This window comes from Apteryx mantelli, chromosome 33 (genome assembly GCF_036417845.1).
Source record: "Apteryx mantelli isolate bAptMan1 chromosome 33, bAptMan1.hap1, whole genome shotgun sequence".
NCBI lineage: Eukaryota > Metazoa > Chordata > Aves > Apterygiformes > Apterygidae > Apteryx > Apteryx mantelli.
Window position 1 is genome coordinate 1,050,094 of NC_090010.1, and position 18,675 is coordinate 1,068,768.

At 49.4% G+C, this 18,675-nt stretch overlaps 1 protein-coding gene across 1 annotated transcript; it reads right to left on the reverse strand.

Annotated features, from left to right (window-relative positions):
- Window positions 1-802: 802 nt before the first annotated feature.
- LOC106485101 (twist-related protein 2-like) lies at window positions 803-14,178 on the reverse strand. The gene is made up of 2 exons (XM_013943404.2): window positions 13,687-14,178; window positions 803-1,992 (listed from the first exon to the last, which is right to left on the reverse strand). Exon 1 carries the CDS (start codon window positions 14,176-14,178, stop codon window positions 13,693-13,695), a length of 486 nt encoding a protein of 161 aa, XP_013798858.1. The 3' UTR covers window positions 803-1,992; window positions 13,687-13,692.
- Between the last annotated feature and the right edge of the window lie 4,497 nt (window positions 14,179-18,675).

Below are 18,675 nucleotides of genomic sequence, written 5' to 3' on the forward strand. Positions count from 1 at the left end.
ACTGTTTCATCTGTCTTGGTTAGATCAGGATTTGAACATAGCTTTTCCTGGAGCCATCAAGTCTAGCAGGGCTGGAGGTACCCCAGAGCAGATCCTGGGACTGTGGTGGGGCAAAGACTACAAGGCCCTGCCAGGGAGAGCAGGGTACGTAGCAGCGAGGCGAACCTTGGCATCTCTGGCCCCAGAAATTAGGGTGCAATAGACTTTTTGCAGATCTGTAAATAGAACCCCATTAGCACCTTTAGTTCTGCTGCACAGCTGATTCCTATGGACCTGGAGTGCCCTTACAGGCCCATTTTAAAATCAACCACATAAAGATGAGTCCAGAGCTTGGACTCTATGTTTCCACCACCTATTTTTGCCTCCAAAAGAGCCTGAATCCCATCTGGGAGCAAAATGAATATAAAGGGGAGTTTCTCCAAATCCAGTGGAGGACCTGCCACAATAGAGGCATTTCACTTCCTCACTGCAGCATCTGGACAAATTTTCCCCAAACTCTCCCATTTTCATGCAGAAAATGGAATGATTATGTGCAATTTCTCCAGGCTTATTTTCAAACAGTGAATAAGCAATGACAGCCAGTGATTTTTGAGACACATCTGACCTGACTTTTGTGATCACAGGTTTAGTTCCCATGGGGTGCAAGTTAGCAGAAGGCATCACTTATGTCTTGTGTCCTGCAGCTGCAGGTTTTGCCTGTACCATTGATGGGATAGGATTCAATAGTACCCAGTAAAACTACTCCATACAGACCAGTGCATGTCACGTAAGGGTATAAATGACGACTTTATTGCAATGCAGACAGCAGAGCCTTTATAGCAAGATAAAAGCAGACATAAAACACTAGATGTGCTGGGATCTAGTTATTAATCCAGACGTTCAATGTTGTGTTTTCACATCTCCAGGAAAATCCAAAGCAACAAGGACTGGATCAGTGAGAGAGAGCTCACCTCTCCTCTCAATCATCACCTGTGTTTTCATTTTTAATCCACTGCATAAATTCTCTCTGAGCAGTAGCAAAGCAACAAGGATTTAGTCTGCAAATGCTGCTGGACTGCTCTGTCCCCTGGGAATTAGAGGACAGCAGCTGGGCAACGGGGTCTGTGTGAAAGCAGAGGTGTCCCGTTCATTTGCAGGGCAGACAATGAGGCCAGATCAAAGTTTCTCCATTCTGGAGGCAGACACTCCACTTTGGATGCTGTGGAGCACCTGTCTTACTGCCAGGGACATCTGCTTGGGCCCTGGTTTCCAGAGGAAGCCCCTGGCAGGGGTAAAAATGTCCTTTTCAGCAGCACTTCCAGGTGTGAGCTCCGAACCAGCAGATGCACTGAGCTTTCAGCTCCAAATGAAGCAGAAGGGGAGAACTGTGGCCATTCAAGCCCTTCTGTACTCCCCGACGGAGCTGTCCTACCTGGTCCTGGTAGAAGGGAGTTGCCCATGAGTCCTGGCTGTGGGGCTCCCCTGGACCAGTGGCATCTCCCGGAGTGGCTGCTCTGACTCTGCCCAGACTGGCTGCAGGCGGTGGGGGTGTGCAGGGAGGACCAAGCCTGGTGAGTCCAGAGGCATTGACTTCCCCTGCAGGCTGGTGCTTGGAAAGCAGAAGGCTAGTATCAAAACAGATATTCAGCTGGCTATTTCTTACCTGCTAGTCAAAAATAAATTACTGTCAAAAGAGTTCTATACACAGTATCCAGACAAGCTTGTTGCAAGCAAAAACCATCTGTGTCTGGTTTGGATCCTTCTGTCCCAGCCCCAGGGTTTGGAAGGTGTCCATCAAAGGCCTGAGGAATTCAGAGTGGTTCCTGTGCGAAGGAGCCAGTGTCGTCGTGGGGTGGGGAGGGGGCTCTTGCTCTCCTGTTCACCGGGGAAGCCTGCTGCTGTTCACAGGTGCTGGAGGAGAGCAAAAGGGCTGGTGCTGGGTGCCTTGGCACTGGCAAGCTGCTGGTTGTTTCAGTTGAGGTGAAGGTGTATTGCTCACTCATCTGGGAGAACCTAAGGAGAGACACACAGGGTCAGCACTCAGTCAGGCGGGCACTGGCCACCAATCCACCTTCACTCTCATTGGGCATGGTGGAGGGCTGGACCCACATTCAGCAGCCAGTCACTGCAGAGTGCTGCTAACACATCTCCTGTGGGTCCAGCACCTTCTCCTCATCTGCTGCATCCACAGAGCTAACATCCAGCAGTATCAGCATCCCCATGGGGCCATGCTACACAGGAGGCCAGGATGGAGAACATCTCTTCTCCTGGGACAAGTCAGCAAGAAGGAGCTGCTCCTTCCAAGTACCAGCATACAGCCAGCACTGCCAATATGCAGACTGATGCAGAGCTGGAGCCATCTTCCAGATCCCCGGCATGAGCCCACGTGGACCCAAGCTTTGTGTTTTTCCTAGATGGAAAAGTGGGTGCCTCCATCACTGTCTGTGTTCTCTGCACCTCAAAGCTTTCCCACAGACGGATTTGCAGGTGGGACCGTGTGTTCATGAAAGGACTGGACAAGGTGGATAAGGCACCAGCAGGTCCTTAGGTCCTCTGGGAGTGAAGCCTCAGGTGGTGGTGCCCTGCACAGCCTGTGCCCTGCAGGCAGGACCCACCTTGTGTCCTCTGAAAAGGACTATCTTGAAAAGTGGTCAACCATCACCCTGTGCCATGTCCACTGCAGCCTAAGACATGCCACTGCAATCCAGACCAAAAGGGGGATCACTATGCCATCCTGCCCCTTTCCCTTCAGATGTCTACTGCAAAGAAGCAAACTTTCAAAAATAAGACATGAAATGCCTGACTTGTGTCCTTTCCTCATCCTCTGGGTTGAGCATTGATCTCACAGCTATCTGGGACCTCTGACTGGCAGCTAAGGGCAGAGTCTGGTCCCATCCAGGAGGCTGAGCCAGGAAAGCATGAGAATCCCTTCCATCCCAGGGGGCTCAAAGTTGCTGCTCAGGAGTGAGGAGAAGTTTGGAGAACAAGACTCAGAGAGCAGCAATAATTTCCTCAGAGCTGGGAAAATGCACAGCCTCATTTCAGCTGCTAAGTCACTGAGGTTTTGGCAGGTTGTGCTGAACACAGCCTGCCCAGGCCTCCCAAAATCGCAGGCAGGTCATACAAAATCAGGATACTGGCTTGGAAATGGGCAATGGAGAGAGCTGTATTTGGCTGCTGGCTTCTGAGCCTTCATATTTCACATTCTCAGACTTTCCCATAGCCACAAGGGTTTGTATGGGGCACACTGGAAAATACACAGCCACCTGATCCCAGGACCTGGAACATTAGGAGGAGCAGCAAATACCATGAACATTGCAACAAATCACAGCCTTTACCCCAAGTATGAGCTTCTGGGAGTACAGCAAGGATGCCAGTGCATGAGGAGCAGAGGGAAAGCAGTCAAACCTCTCATTTCTCTTTCCTTCCCCTCAATAGAGAGGACTGGCATTATCCCATGACAAACTTACTAACCTTGCATATTCCCTGTGCACAGAGCCCGGAGAACAATGACCTGTCTTAAGAGTGGTGACACAGTAAGGGACAAACGGAGCCATCAGGAGTCTTGAGATGATGCTGAACGCCAGCCTGGAGCCAAGGGAGCACAGCAGGGTTGTCTTGTGAGAGAACCAAACTTGTAAGAGCAGGCTGACAGGATGATTCAGACCTTGGGAGGAGGGGAAATATCTCCTGCAAGTGCTGGAAGAAATTAGAAATGGCCCCAGCAGGTCCTAACGGAAGGGGCAGAGGATGGCAAATATTTTCATTTTGCTGACACAGGACCTCTCTGTGTTTTTTCTCCCCATCACCCCCAGATCTCTCTCTCTCTCTCTCTCTCTCTCTCTCTTATTCCTCCCCTGCTTTTCCTCGTGTTTCTCTAGTCCCTTCTTGCACAGTATCTGAGCCCTTTAACTCTCCAGAGATAAGTTTGGAGAGAAATAAATCAAGCTCTCTGTGAATTCACCCCTGGATACCAGCTGAGGTAATGCCATGCCTGTCTGACAGCCTCTCCAGAGGCCAAGTCTGCTGTCTTGCAGGAGCAAGATGGAGACCAGCAGGCTGCTGGGGCACAGCCCTTCACCCATGCTCTCTGCAGGCAGGCTCTGGGCTGCCTCTCCAGGCTTGCAGATGGGGACAGAACCTGCCAGAGCCAAGTGGCAGAGAGCGAAAAGCTCCCCCGAGCACTCTGAGTCCTGTCCCCTGGCCACGTACAACCCATTGCCAAGTGGCAGGGAGCTGTAGCATTATCACTGAAACAGCTGCTACACAGCTGGTCACGCAGCTAGAGCTCTGCTGGGCATCCTACAAAGATCAGCTCCAACAGGTCCTGCCAAGCGACCTACTGCCCACAGTCAGGGCAACCTCAGGCCATTGCATTTCACAGCCCTTGTAGTCAGCCAAGGCCCTTGGGAGGTGGCCAGGACTCAGGCAATGTAAGATCCCTCAGGGTGTCAAGAGAGCTGTGATAAGAGCACTGGTCACCTCACTTCCCACAACATCTCCCCATTGCTCTGCAGCCTCTTCTGGAAGGTCACATTGTACACCCAGCCTGGCGTGGGAGTCCGGGGTCCATATTCCAGAATTATAGCTTGTTCCTTGGGGACCATGGTCTGAAAAGTCTGTGACATGTGCTGTGCATGTCCACAGTGCTGGGAGCGCACACAAGGACACCAACAGCTACTGTGGTATCCTCTACCTCCAAACAGTTTATCTACTGTACACGCTGGCCACATGGCAGCAGGGTGGTGCGGGACATACAGTGGGAGACAGTGATTGTTGGATTGGGTTGCACCTTCTGCAAATTAGCATGACCAATCCTGTGAGATATTGCAAATTCAAGTATCTATCTCTTGCCACTTTCCAAAGCTCGTCTGGTGCCCAAAGGCAATGATGCTAAGCACAAAAGACAACCAGAAAGGCCAGCATCCAATTTGCATGGCACAGGGATATCCTGGGATACTGGAAATTCAGGCAAAACACAAGCATCTCAGCCCAGTTCATCTAAAACTAGTAGTTTCCCCTTGCCTTCATGGTAGAAATGTGTTTCCAGCCAGCAAGGCATAATGCCAAATGACCCAGTCACCAGGTGATTTTGAAGACCACGGAAAAGCTGACAGGAGCCCCAAGAGGAAACCTACCTCTGCCTGAAATGGGCTGGGAGCACATCTGGCCTCTCACCGGGAAAGCTCTGTATATGGCTTTGGAGACCTACATTGTAGATAGGGGCTCTGAATCCTAGCACCAGTGCCCTGTGGGATGAGCCGGGCTGTCTCTGAGCCTGCCCTCCTAACCCACACAAGAGAGAGAAACCTGCCTCTCACCCATCAGCATTTTGGGGATCCCATCTTTAATAAAAAGGAGTGATTGTCCCATGCCCAGCAGAGAGGAATCAAAATGCTGAGCAGAGCCCGTGGTAATAACAACCAGGCACAATTTGGAGAAAGCATGACTTAGAGTTAGACGTTTGTAGGATTGGTGCGAGTCTGCTTGCGGAGACAGAGACACAAAGAGATGCACCGCTTTGAGAGCCTGTTTTGAGCACTGTCTGACAACTGCCCTTCGCTCCCTCAGTTACATTAGCGCCCTCGTTTCTATTCATATGTATAAAAGGAAATTAAAAGCAACCCCCTTCTTGTTAACGCATCTCATTCATTCCTCCTCAGATCCCAGGTGCATTTCCATGACATTCAGCTATGAAATATGGGCTCGTTTCAAAGGCATTCCTCTGGGCTAAGTGAACACAGCTGAGATCCAGAAAGCCGGTCTCCTCGTGGGGATCATAAACCAGCAGACATTTCAATGCTCATGAGGGCAGGCTCTGTAATTTTATCTCTATTTTAATTTTAACTAATCCTGACTAGTGCTGAGAACCTGTCTTCCTGCTATGGAGAGGAGCCCTGTTCTCCTGGGCAGGTTCAGTGTTGAATTCTTCAGTCTTCAACAGAAAGGTAAAAGTTTTTGCTGAAGCACGCAGGCTGGAAAAGGCTTTTTCTGACAGTGAAATTAATGGCAGCCCCTGCCCCTCCCTTCAATATGTCCTTGTGCCAGATGCTCCAATGGCAAGGGACATGGAGAGGAGTCAGCAGGATGGCTGGACAGTACGTGACTCTCTGCTGTGGCAGAGCAGCTCCAGGACATGAACGTGATACCACCTCTTACTGCATGCAGCAATTGGGATGTCCCCCACTTCCCACTGCCTTGGCACAACCACCACCTCAGGGCAGCACGGTGTGAGCTGGTGTGTGGTCTGACTGAGCATTCACAGCTCTGTCTGGTCCTGGCTCTGCTCGGTGGAGAAGCACTTCTGCAACCACAGCTCCCAGCACAGCCCCTTGCCTCCAGGGCAAGGAGACAGTCTGACACTTTCCTGCACCTCCTTCCGCTCAAGCACGTAAAAGAAATCATTCCCCAGGCTGCAAACACTCTGCGCCTTGCACTATCCTTGCTGAACTTCTGACATAAGGACCGCCAGTCTCTACAAGGCAGCCCATGGATCTCAGCTCTTCCCTCAGCCCTGTTGCATGCACGAGCTCACACAGCTTTGCCTGCCCACATGTACACACAGCCAGCACACATGCACAGCTCTAAACAAAGAAAGCACCTACGCACAACTGTCATCTGCACCACCACAAACAATTTTCAGCGCATGCATACACACATCCAGCTACCCAGTCCCCACTTCCACCAGCACATATGCCAGTGGAAACGCTGAGATTGTGAAGCTACAGGCACAGCTTGCTCCCACTGGCTGTTATGGCTGCTTTTACCTGTGGTCCAGGCCAGGCACAGGCTGGCCAGAAGTAGCCTCTGAGGCAACCTTTGGAAATCAGCTAGAGCCCATCCATTGTGTGTGTGTGGGGGGGGGGGCAAAATGTGTCCTGCTCAGAGGGCAAACCTTGTGCCCCATCCCAGGTCAAGTCTGACCAGCCAGAAGGAAGGTGTGTGAGCAGGAACAAGCATCATTACTCAGCTCAGGTGCTTGTTTGGGTTGCTCAGGAACTGCATGTCATCTGCACAAGGCAGCCAACCTCTTCTATCAGCTCTGATGAGGACTGTGTCCTCTCTTTACACTGGCTGGCAGAAGACAAATTTCAGACAAGATGCTTTAGACTGTCAGATGCTAAAACTGGTTGAGAAAAACCACGCTCCTGAGTTACGTTGAGCCTTATCCACCCTGCCATGATATCCAGATGTGGCTGAGGACCTTAGTGACCCCAGGGTAGGGTGCTGAAGAGCTCCAGTACCTGCACTCCCTTCTCTGTCCCATGGTGTGACAAGGGAAATGAAGCCCCTGCTGTATCCCTTGGTCTGCTTCTTGCCTGAAGCTTGATGGGCTGCTCATACATGACTACAGAGCTGCTTTGAGACCTCCTGCATTACTTTTCACAGGCAAGTGCCATTTTCTCTTGCGCTCCTCACACATTTGGAAAAAGCAATGCTGTGACAAATGACTTGGCCTGTTGCTCCCTCCCTTGAGATTTTGCTCTCTTTGGACTGGGTCACTTGGATCACTGCTCTGGGTTTATTTATAACCCTTTGAAGGAACAAGCAAGCATGCAAGGCCCAAATTAGGGGATGCAGCACCCTGCTGTGCACTGAAGCAAGGGGAAGGATTTGCTCAAGCTCTTGGTGACTTTTATGTGAGTTCAGCCCTGTGATTTCAGGGGGATGTGACACATCGCTCATCGAGGGCAGCTTCTTTTCCCCCCGGGCACCAAAGCCAGAGCCTTCAATGCAACAAGCACCTCTTTTTCTACCCATCCAATCCAGCATGCAGCATCCTACAGATGCAATGGCATATACTGCAGCACCTCTGCATTTGTGGGTGCAAACATCAGTCTTTGGAGGACACTTCTCATTTTAAACCACTTCATGCTTCCTGCCAGAGCAAGGAGCAAATTCCAGCTCTGGAGCCATCAGTGGGACTGGCAATGAGATGCTTCTGTCAGCCCAGGGGACTCCAGAGCAAAGCCAAGGAGCTGCATTTGGAGCAAATACCACACAATCAGAAAGCAGGAGCATGACCCTGAAACGCAGTTCTCATAACTCAAATAACAAGAGGCAACTTCACTATAAACATCTTGTCCCAACCCTTGGTTTCGCTTTTAGGCTTGATTACATCCTGGCAGCCAATCGGGATACATCTGGAATAGGAAATAAAAGAGGGCGAAGGCACAGGCCAGGCACTGTTGCACAGTCATTTGCACTGTTACAGCCTCAGACAGCTCCCTGACATAGTTTTCCCCATATAATTGTTTGTTTTGGGGGTCAGTATGAGCCAGAGGCCGTTCCTACTAGGCCACCCGCTGCAGCCTCCTTGTCTGGGAGGCAAACAGGGTTTAACAGTGTGGACGCGGGCCGACCTGTGCCCGCTGCACTTTGGAGCAGGGAGTGGTCCATGTGCATTTAATATGCTATCCCAGACAAAGCCTCAGCACCTCAGGGCAATGCTCGGCCTGCAGTCATTTGCGAATCACTGCATACTCAGAAATGAGAGAATACAGACCAGGGACAGTCCATGCAAGGCTGGTGCCCAGTCTGCCCAACACAACATGGCCAAGGAATGGATGGCACAGGCCATAGGGCTGGGGCAAGTTCTCCTAATGCCAGGGATGTTTGCAGAATACAAAAATAACCCAATCATCCAGCCAGCCCAAAGAAATTTCTAAGAAAATCTAGGAAAATAAAACTCAACTTTCCCATAGTGACCAGAAAAGCAAATGCATTGCAGAGACTTTCCCTACTGTACTGTTACACCCTGCCTTGGTAGGGAGGACTGTAAGTGTCTGTGTGATGTACAGCTTTTCTGATTTCCCTGCCCAGCTAGAGGACAAGGCTGGGATTAAGAGGTATGGCTGTTACTTAACATAGCACTTGGCCTGAATGGAAAAAAAATCACCCAGGCATGGACTTCCCAGGACTGGAGCAATTTGTCTTCCTTTCTGGGAACTCAAAATCCAAAGTGAAGGTGAGGTCCTTCCCACTGGCACAATTGCTCCTACTGCTGTACCTTGCTAATGAGCAGCACAGCATCTGAACTTGCTCAAGCCCAGTCCTGGGTGGTACCTGGGCCATGCAAGCCCGTCTCACCACCAGCTAGTGAATTTACCTACATTCTCTCCTCACTGTTTTTGAAGAATTGATCTAGTATGGTGAGACAGTCAAGCTGAACAGGATTGTGTTTTCTGGCTGGTGTGCAGAGGGATCTCAGAGACTTTTTCAAAACAGATGTTGTCTTAAATGCATTTCCTAAACGGACCTGAATATGGCGCTCCTTTTATACCCTGATGCTGTGTAATGTGACGGTGTGCAATGAGGCATATTTATACATAAGAGAAAATGAAACATCCACCTAACAAAGCAGACTCCGACCAAGAGCAACAGTCCCCAAAGGGAAGATTTATCCAAGGTCTTTCAAGATAATCACATGAGGGCAACACGGGAAAGACAATAAATCCAGGGAGACAAATGAAGGGCAAAGAATATCACCCCTTACAACTCCAGCAATCTTCCCCCCCAGCAGTTTCAGATTCTAGCCTCATTTTCTCCTCCAGCAGGAAAAGAAACCATTTTAATGTGCTCAAGACTGTGCTGAAAACCATGAGCTTGGTGGACTTCAAACATTATTTTTCTTGCCTGAGGGCTCAGTCCCTCTTTCCCCGGATGATGTCTCCTGGTTAACAAGGGCATATCCACATCCAGCTATTCCAGCAGCCTTTGATATTTAATAGGCTGGGTTCCAGTGGAGACCAGTATGCCTGCACTCTCAGCAGTCATTAGCTGCTTTACATTATAAAATTACAGTCCCATTGCAAGTGCTGAGTTAATTCACTTATGGGAGAGAGACATAGCCTTTCTAACTTCAGCATTGCTTCCCATGTGGCAGTTCCCTCCTTTTGTTCTCTACTTAGCAAATTCTCCTCCCATTATTTCCCTGTCCAGCTGGGAGTTGCTAATTGGTACCTGAGTACTGGCGCAGGTTGGCACAAAGCAGATTATTTATCTATTCAGCCAAAGGATGCATTGCCTAAAGGCAAGCTCCAGAACCACTAAGGATGAATATTAACCAGCAATAACAACCACACTGAAAACACTACACTTACAGGACATGCAGGATTTTACAAGGAGGCTTTTCATTTAGCAGCGACATCTTTAAGATCACTAAAGGTCTATAATTTCTCTGTTTATCACGGGAACAAAATTCCCACCAAGCACAGACTAGCTAAAGTAAACAGGCCTACAAGTAAATGGCCAGATTCAGGACAGCACATCAGCACACATGTGCAACCAACAGCACACACACTGATAGTCCACAACCTAGCGGTGGAAAACAACCACAAGTTTGGGGGAGATGGGGAGGGGTGGGTCTTCAGTCCAAAAATCCCAGCTGACATCCCAAAGACAAAAATGACTCTAGCTGTGCGTTAACATTGGTGCACAACCCTTCAGCATGGACTTCACCAGGATAGTCTGCCAACCCATGATCCAGAAGTGGGGCAGAGCCTCACACAGCAACCCCCTTGGCATCAGCTATTTCCTCTCTTTGTTCAGTGGTGATGTGCAAAGGACCTCTTGGGACCACGTATGTAGCATGCCACATGACCATATGTAGCATGTACCCAAAACAGGGTAATGAGGCTGTAAAATGCGCAATTCAGCAAGAGAGAGCACCCTCTCTACCCGTTCTCCCCCTCCCAGCCAGCCCAATGCAGTGAACGACACAGCCCACGGGAGCTGGTTCAATCCTGCCATGCAGGGCAGCAAAAATGTGGTGTGGTAGATGAGGTTCAGAGGGGCAAGATGGGCTTGGTCTGCTCAGGGAGTTAATAGTCCTAACCATCCACAGCAGGTTTTTTGACTTCTGTAAGTGAGACACAGGTAAAAGCAAACAACGAGACATTTTGGTTCTGGTTGTCTCAAAGGGGACACTGCCCCAGGCAGCACCCGGACTGATGCGTGGGCACCCTGCTGAGAGGTAGTGATCCCACTTTTAGCCCAGGATGGTCTTTTTCATACAGCCTGCACAATTCCAGCATAGACTCAATTACCAGAATTTTTCTGCACAAAAAGGGAAAATCCAGGAGACAGTGGGGTTTTAAACAACCACATTTTAGCAGCCAAATAATTGATAACTATATGGGTTTTTTGAAAAGTGGCAGGTTATTTGGGAGGCCTGAGTTTTTGTGCCAAGTAGAAAACATCTTAGCAATGTTTGCAGAAAAACAGGAATTTGAACATGTCATATCCTTAAATTAAATCCCACTAGGCATTGTTCAACATCTTTACCTGCCGGTCTGCACTTACATTTGCAGTTCTGCCCTGAAATTCAAAGCTATTAAGTGACAATGCCCAAACGGTTAGCAGTGCTCATGGAATGGCAGCAAATGCATCCACTGCCGCACAAGCCAGACATCACTTGTGCCACTTTTCAGGAATTTGATGTGATTTATTTGTTTCAGCTAGTCCATTTTTCTCCCTTTCCCTATCCCTCCGTCCTTTCGAAATGTGAAACCAGGGTGGAGAGCAAACTTTTTGCAATATGGCTTCCCTCAGGGATATCCTAAAGGCAAGGGTGTTGGGAGCCTGTCTTCCTCCTCTGACTGTGCCCGCTACGGAGTGAGTGACCCACAGCCTGAAGTCAGGATCCAAGCACAGGACACAGCTCCCTGTTCCAGCTGGGGTTCAGCATGGCTTTAATTAGGGATTTGCTGAGCACTTCGCACCAAATGGTTTAAACTGCCTTGTATTATAAAAATACTGCTTGTCGCTGCAGAAAGACCATTGCTTGGCACAGGTACGCAGGTTGAACCAGTCTGCAGCACGGACAAAGCATTACAAGGTTTGGCTGACTTAATAGAAAAGGGCTGTAGCATCATTTTAGACACCTCATCTGGCCCACCCCTACTGTTATGGCTGTAACTCTGAGCTAAATCAGAGCTTTGAGGTACATCTCTGCCGATTTCCCTGCACTGAATCTGGACTTCGATAAGAACAGCCAAGAGGAGAAATAGGCACATAAGGAGGGTGGGCAAGACTGGCCCCAATTGTTGGCACAAAATAAGAGGAAAAGTGTCTTCTGTGTTTCTATGATATTCAAGGGCAGCCCTCAGTGGTAGGTGCAAGAAAAATAACAGAGACCCTCCAGCCCTTTTGCAGTTGGCTTCCCCAGAGCATCAGACAGTCTCTAATCCCCAGTCTGTTGCAGCATTGGGGCTGACACAAGACAAGGATTAACTACGCTGTGCCCAAGAAAAGCCAGCAGCCCTGATCTCATCTTGGGGGCAATGAGAACTGGGACGCTGGGCTGTCCCATAGGATCCGGGGGGGGGATGCAGTGGGGATTAACCTGATGTAGCCCAAGACAAGCTGTGGACCTGCCATGAGCTGGAAGAACGGCTGCCACTGAGGCTGGGAAGGGAAAGCGATGCCTGCAAAGAACAAGGCATCCAGCATCTCAACAGGACGATTAAGCCTTCTGCCTCAGGGTTAAGAGCAGGAAGCGTGCTAATATGGTGACAGATTATCCACATCCACTGCTGTGAAGGGCATGGGGGGGGGGGGGGGATACACCTATAATGCTGTAGTGTGGGCTGTCTGCAGGCCTCACGAGAGCTGGGCTGGACTCTCATGAAGTGTTCCCAAAGACCATACCCTGGTAATGTCCTCTGAAGCTTGCCGCTCCTCACCATGAACTCCAGAAAATTTTAGCACATAGCTGAAGAGGGAATGAGCTTTCACTCTCCCCAGCTCCTGCTCTCGCCAGCTTCTATTTTCTCCTCGGGGCACCTCTTTTTCCCAGCTCCCAGGCACTGATATCTAAAACACGGAAAATAGTAATATTCTTCTCTTCTTCTCTCCTTTCAGCAGCTTTTCCAGTGACAGAAAGGACACTCAGATAATTGTTGGACAGGGCTGAGTACATCAAACAAGTGGGTACAGTGAAATACACAGGCAAAACTCACTGCCCCAGCAACTTCTCTGAATATTTTATTCCCTGCATTTACGGCAGTGTAGGATATCTACGGATCTGACGGGATTACAGCTCCTCTCTTAGCTGCAGCACTTTAGGAGAGGAATAGGAGAAAGCATGGTGGGCCGGAGTCCCCAGGGAAAATCAAAGACTTCAGAGAATTGCTCCTGAGTTTCACCTGGGCAGTGAGGGCGAGACTAGGCTCTACGCATGATGGGCACAACAGCAGCAGTCGGGCGATTGCTGCAGGACTGGGTCTGTTCTCACTTGTGCGGTTTTGACACCTCGGCAACCCTACCACATTCAGGAAGGTGTACCCTGATTTACACACCCTCCTGAGTTACCATGGGAGGATAAATCAGATCTTTAAACCCTAGTTTTAAACCTTTCACTAGCCTGCCCTGGATCAGACCCTGCTAAATGAGATCAGTCGCTTTAGGGCTCTGCTGCTCGGCCCCCTGCAACTTCCTACCAACTGCAGCAGCAGTTTGGTAATGAAGGCTGTGGGGCTAGCTTGGGAATCGGCTACCTCGTCTGAACACCGGCCTTGACAGCGTCTGGGGTTTGTTAAATCAAATCGTTTGCACGTGGAGCATGAGGAGGGGGTGGCGGCTGCTGTGTATTTCCCCCAGAGAAATTACCAGAGCAGCTGGGGAGATTTGTGGAGGATACAGGAGTGAGGGACGTGCACACAGTGCCTTTGGCGGAGGTGTCAGCAGGGAGGTGGCGATACATACCCTGGCTCAGTGGGATGCTGACATGGACCAAGCCCCTTCCATCCTCCAGACAGAGAAGGCGTAGCTGAGCCTCTCATGGGCCAGGTAGTTGCAGCTGGTGATCTTGTGGTCCAGCTCATCGCTTTGCAGGACCTGGTACAAGAAGTCTATGTAGCGAGCAGCCAACTTGAGAGTTTGGATCTTGCTCAGCTTGTCGGAAGGCAGCGTAGGGATGATCTTCCGCAACTCCGCAAAGGCATCATTGAGCGATTGGGTCCGCTGTCTTTCCCGCACATTGGCAATCACTCGCTGCGTGTGCACATCCTCAAAGGACTGCGGGACGGGGCTGCGCTTGCTCCGCTTGCCCTGAGGAGATGGGGCACTGCAATCCTCTGCTGGCTTGCCTACCTGGCCACGCTTGCGGAGGCATTTCTTGTGCAGTCTCTCGCCTTCCTCCTCGCTGGTGACCAGGCTGCCTTCGGGGGAGTCTGGGCACATGCTTTCTTCTTTCATCTTCTCAGCAGCAATCACCTGCACCCCAGGAGCCTCTTCCACCTTTCAGGTGAAGGGCTCTTGGGTCTCACGCGATACAAAGGCCACAGCACATCTGCAAGGTGGCCTGGAGAGCAGACAGAGCCCGCTCAGTAAATGCAGCCTGGATCGTCCACAGTTCAGGCTTTCCAAACTTCTCAAGCCTTGCGGAGCCCTCCCAAGCTCCAAGGAGCTCGGTTGGTTTTTCCTTTGGGCTACAGAGAGGAGGGCGTTTGAATAACTTTGGGGAATGGCTTTTGCTGATAGGGCGAGGAGGGCCGGGGGCGGACCAGGCACAGACCAATGCAGCAGTGCAAGGTAATGCAAACATCAGTGGAGCTTATGGGTTCCAGATTTCCTCCCTCCCTCCTCCACCAACTTCCCCAAGCCCTCCGGCACAGATGCTCCTGCCTGCTGCCCGGATGTCGGGGGACATTGCCTATGCTAATGTGAGCACCAGCCATGGCATTCAGGGAAGACGTTTTTATTATTTTTTTAAGCCCAGTTGACCCTGCAAAAGCCAGCCAGAAATATTCATTTGTCCAATTTGGAACAGAAGCCTTTTATTTGTGGCAGATTCAAGTAGAAACATGGAGCGATGGATGTTTCAATGAGCAAGAGAGGGCATTCTCTGAATCCAAAGGAAGAAGCAGCAGCAATATGCATCCATGCTGTTCTTAAGAAATGGCATGATTCAGAATGAATTTGAGTTTGCATCCATCCATGCACCCATCTGGTCATCCGTCCATCCATCCATCACTCTCCCTCTGTCTACATTTCCGGCAGTCAACATGCTGCTATAGCCTTTGTTATACAGATGTAGCTGACACTCATCCACCATAATATTCCTCTGAAATAAATGTTAATATGGGACAGGACCCTGCGGGTTCCTTCAAAACATACCTTCAAGAGATGAGCAAATGCCTTGAGCAGTGTCCCGGCAATAGCACAATCACTGGTTTGCAAAAGCCTGCATGTACCACCCTGGTTCTGCTGGATGGGTAGGATATGTGGCTGACTCCACTGTGAGCACAGATCCCTTCTGATGAATATAGGGCTGTTCCCTTTCCTTTACATAGCAGAGGTATTTGCCTATGTGGAAGGTTTGTGCAGCTTCCTTTATTGTAAATTGCCCAAACAACTGCAGACATCTGGCAGTTTTGCCGCAGTTTTTTCAGGGATTGCAGTATTAGCACTACAAGGCCAAGGCTGAGATGCCAATGATATTCTGGTGCCACCCTGCACCAAAGGCAGTGGGAGGTCATCACCTTAGAAAATCAGGGACTAAGTGACTAAGGACCCAAAGTGAAATTCAGACTGAGGTTTAAGCAGAATTTAGATCCTGAATTTCAGAGAGTGATTCACAACTGCTGCAAATTAGCTCCACCAAACAGGAAAGACCCCTGGAGCCAGCCAGTGTCTGTGTTTGGGATCTCAGCTCCTCAAACACCTGGTCTGAACATCTCAGACCCCCAGGAGTACTGGGGGCATGCCAACACCCACTGATATCCTAATGTGAATGCTTCAGGGTGACCTAATCCCTGCAATGTCAATTCCTTCACACCTCAGAAATGCTTGTAGTGGGAGGTGTGTTCAGAGGCATCTTCCAGCATCAGGCACAGCAGTAGTGGATGTTTCTGTACATATTCACAGAGGAAGAAGGAGAAGACAATGTGAAAATGTTAAGCCTAATGGTTAAAGCACACAGCCAGGAAGAGAACTTGACTTCTGTGGTCACTGGGGGATCACAAACACAGAGAAGCCTGGTGAGGTCACGGACTGAGCTGCGGCCACCATGGAGAGAGAAAAGCAAGATCAACAGGGCCCATGAGGCAACAGCAAGGCAAAACGTGGGAATTTGTGACTTGCTGAGTTCAGCCCCATGTTTTTGCAGGGACTGGGTCATAAATCCCTTTCAGAAGGCACTAGGCTCTCTCTTAGAAGTGGTTTGGCTTCTTTGCCCATTGCTGTTCTGCAACTATTGCATATATGGAGGGTGTTATAGGTTCAGACCCTGCTCCTGGCTAGATCTCACAGTCAGTTCAGCCTCCTCCATTTTGAGATTATTGTCTTTAAATGAAAACTTCTTTATCTTCCCTGCTACATCATCCAAGAGCATACAGCTCTCTCACAGTCAAAGATTCCCCCAACTAAATAAACCAAGTTCATGAAGCCTCCTTGCATCTGTTCCCAGCTGAATCCATCTTGTGCAGCGTCAACCAGTATTGCTCCCAGATTTCCACAGAAAATCGAGCGCTGTAAGCAGTCTCACTTCCTTACACCCCTCCTGTGATAGCCTGCAACTCAATCTACCTTCTCCCTGCAGAAAGCCCAGGAGAAGGATATCTGCATTCCTCTTAGCCAAGGTGGGAGAGTCAAGTTCAAATCACAAGGGCATAAGACATTCTGCATAGGACCCTGCTTATATGAGATAGTTAGAGAATGACTGTCTAATACAGTGGTGAGAAAACTTACCTGGGAAAGGGGAGACTGGTTTAGTCTGTGCTCATGAACATCTAACTGTTCCCAAGTCTGGGAACATTTTGCCTTTCCTAGTGCTGCTTGATGAACATCATCTCTGCCCATTCAGAAAGGACCTGTTTGGAGAAGCTTTCACAAAAGGCCTTTTTCAGCCCTATATTGTCACATTGGTAGAATCAGTGCATGAAACTGGAGTCTAAATCAGGGAGATTTCAGAGACCTTCAATCAGCAGTGGACTGGATGCTTTGGCCACCCAGGGAGCCAAAGCTCTCACCTTGAGTCTCTTTGGAGGGACACTGTAGTCCAGGTACAACTCTCCTTGGGGCGTATCAGGGTCCATCCCCAGCAGAACTTCAAAATCCTTGCTAAAATCTTGTTTTGTTCTGTCTTATAATGTCATGCAATGGCAGCAAAACACAGAGGGGGTATTAAGGAAACAATATCATCCAAAACAGTGTCCATAATTCATGGTCAAAATAATATCAAAAAACAGGAATTGGTGAGTTGACATATGCCCATCTCTGTGACAGATATTTTTTACTTAGCTCTTTTTTATAACACATAACAAGTTTCCATACATAGTTTATTTTACTAACATAAATATACAGTGTATTACAGAGTTCTCATGCATTCATGCACCTGCACAGTGCTTCAATGGGATTGTCTTGGCTACCTCCAAACGTGCAGTAATGGGCTTGTGGAAAATCCAGCTGAGCATGAATAAGAGGGCATAGGAGAAAGTTCTTTAAAAGTGAATGGCCTTTTTTTGTTTGTTTGTTTTGTGACACATAACAAATAAATATTCTCATTTTGTTAGTATTATCTTTATGTTGAATAATCTATACTGTTGTTTTGTAGCGTCCTCTTGAACCTCTGTGCACAAATGCGTGCGCGTGCGCACGCGCACACACACACACACACACACACACACACACACACACATCTACTACAGGTTTTCTGCTGAAATTCCCAGTAGCTAAAAGTCTTTGTGGCAGTCTGTTCTTCCTGTCTTGACTATTGGTGCCTTGTCAGTTCTGTTGCTGGTGTCTTTCTCTTCCTGAGACCCTCTCTAGATGCTCATGGTGCCTTCTCTTAATGATGCCCATATCCCCATTTCCATGTTCAGCCAGTCTTGGCCTCATCTGTCTTTTAATGCTGCCTTTTACTGTTCAGACTTCAGCCAAAACAAGCATAGCCCAGCTGAGCTCTTGCACTCTGCCGTCCTCCATCGCTCCCTTGGTTGCGGTGTAGACCAGCCTCTCTGCTACAGGACTCGAGGCCTGACCTGGGCTTCCCTCCTTCCTCAGCCCTAGGGGACTCTTCTCCCCAGGCCTTTCCAAGCTTTGGAATTTTCTCTCAGTTCTAGCCTCACCCTTCTACCTACAGCATCTCCTGGCCTGTCTCCCACACTCCTCACTGCTGGCCTCACTCTTACATCGCCACTGCTCTCTGGCATTCATGATGCTGCAGAGACTAACTATTTGCCTTCTGCTCACTGTTCCTAGCTCCCGGAAGGAGCAGTCTCAGCAAGTCCTGCTCAGCCTTGGCACACTGTGTAGTAGGGTACAGTCAGTCATCCTGGGGAAAGGGCTGTCCTGCTTTTCTCCAGGCTGGACAGGCAAGGACACAGGCAAACTCAACTGTGCATGGTTGGCAATGAAGCCTGCAAATGGAGGCAGTGCTCACTCAGGAAGGTCGTAGCTTTTGCAACACAGAAGCATGAAGCTGTTCTATAAATGGCTGAGATATTTAGAGGCCTAACAACCTCCTGCCAGGCTTGTCCAGAGTGTACCTCTGTGAAAATCTCCTCCCTTCCTTCTCCAGTCTCATACAAGCAGAGGTAGTGTAGCTGCCCTCCAGGGCCACTTGAAGTCAGTCCAGTTCCAGTCCAACCAGCCTGTTGCAAGCCCAGCTTGGAGCACTGATAGACTGATCCATTGTGCGAGATACTCCAAGCTTCAAAGACCCCCCAGCAAGATGGTGTGATCCTACCTGAA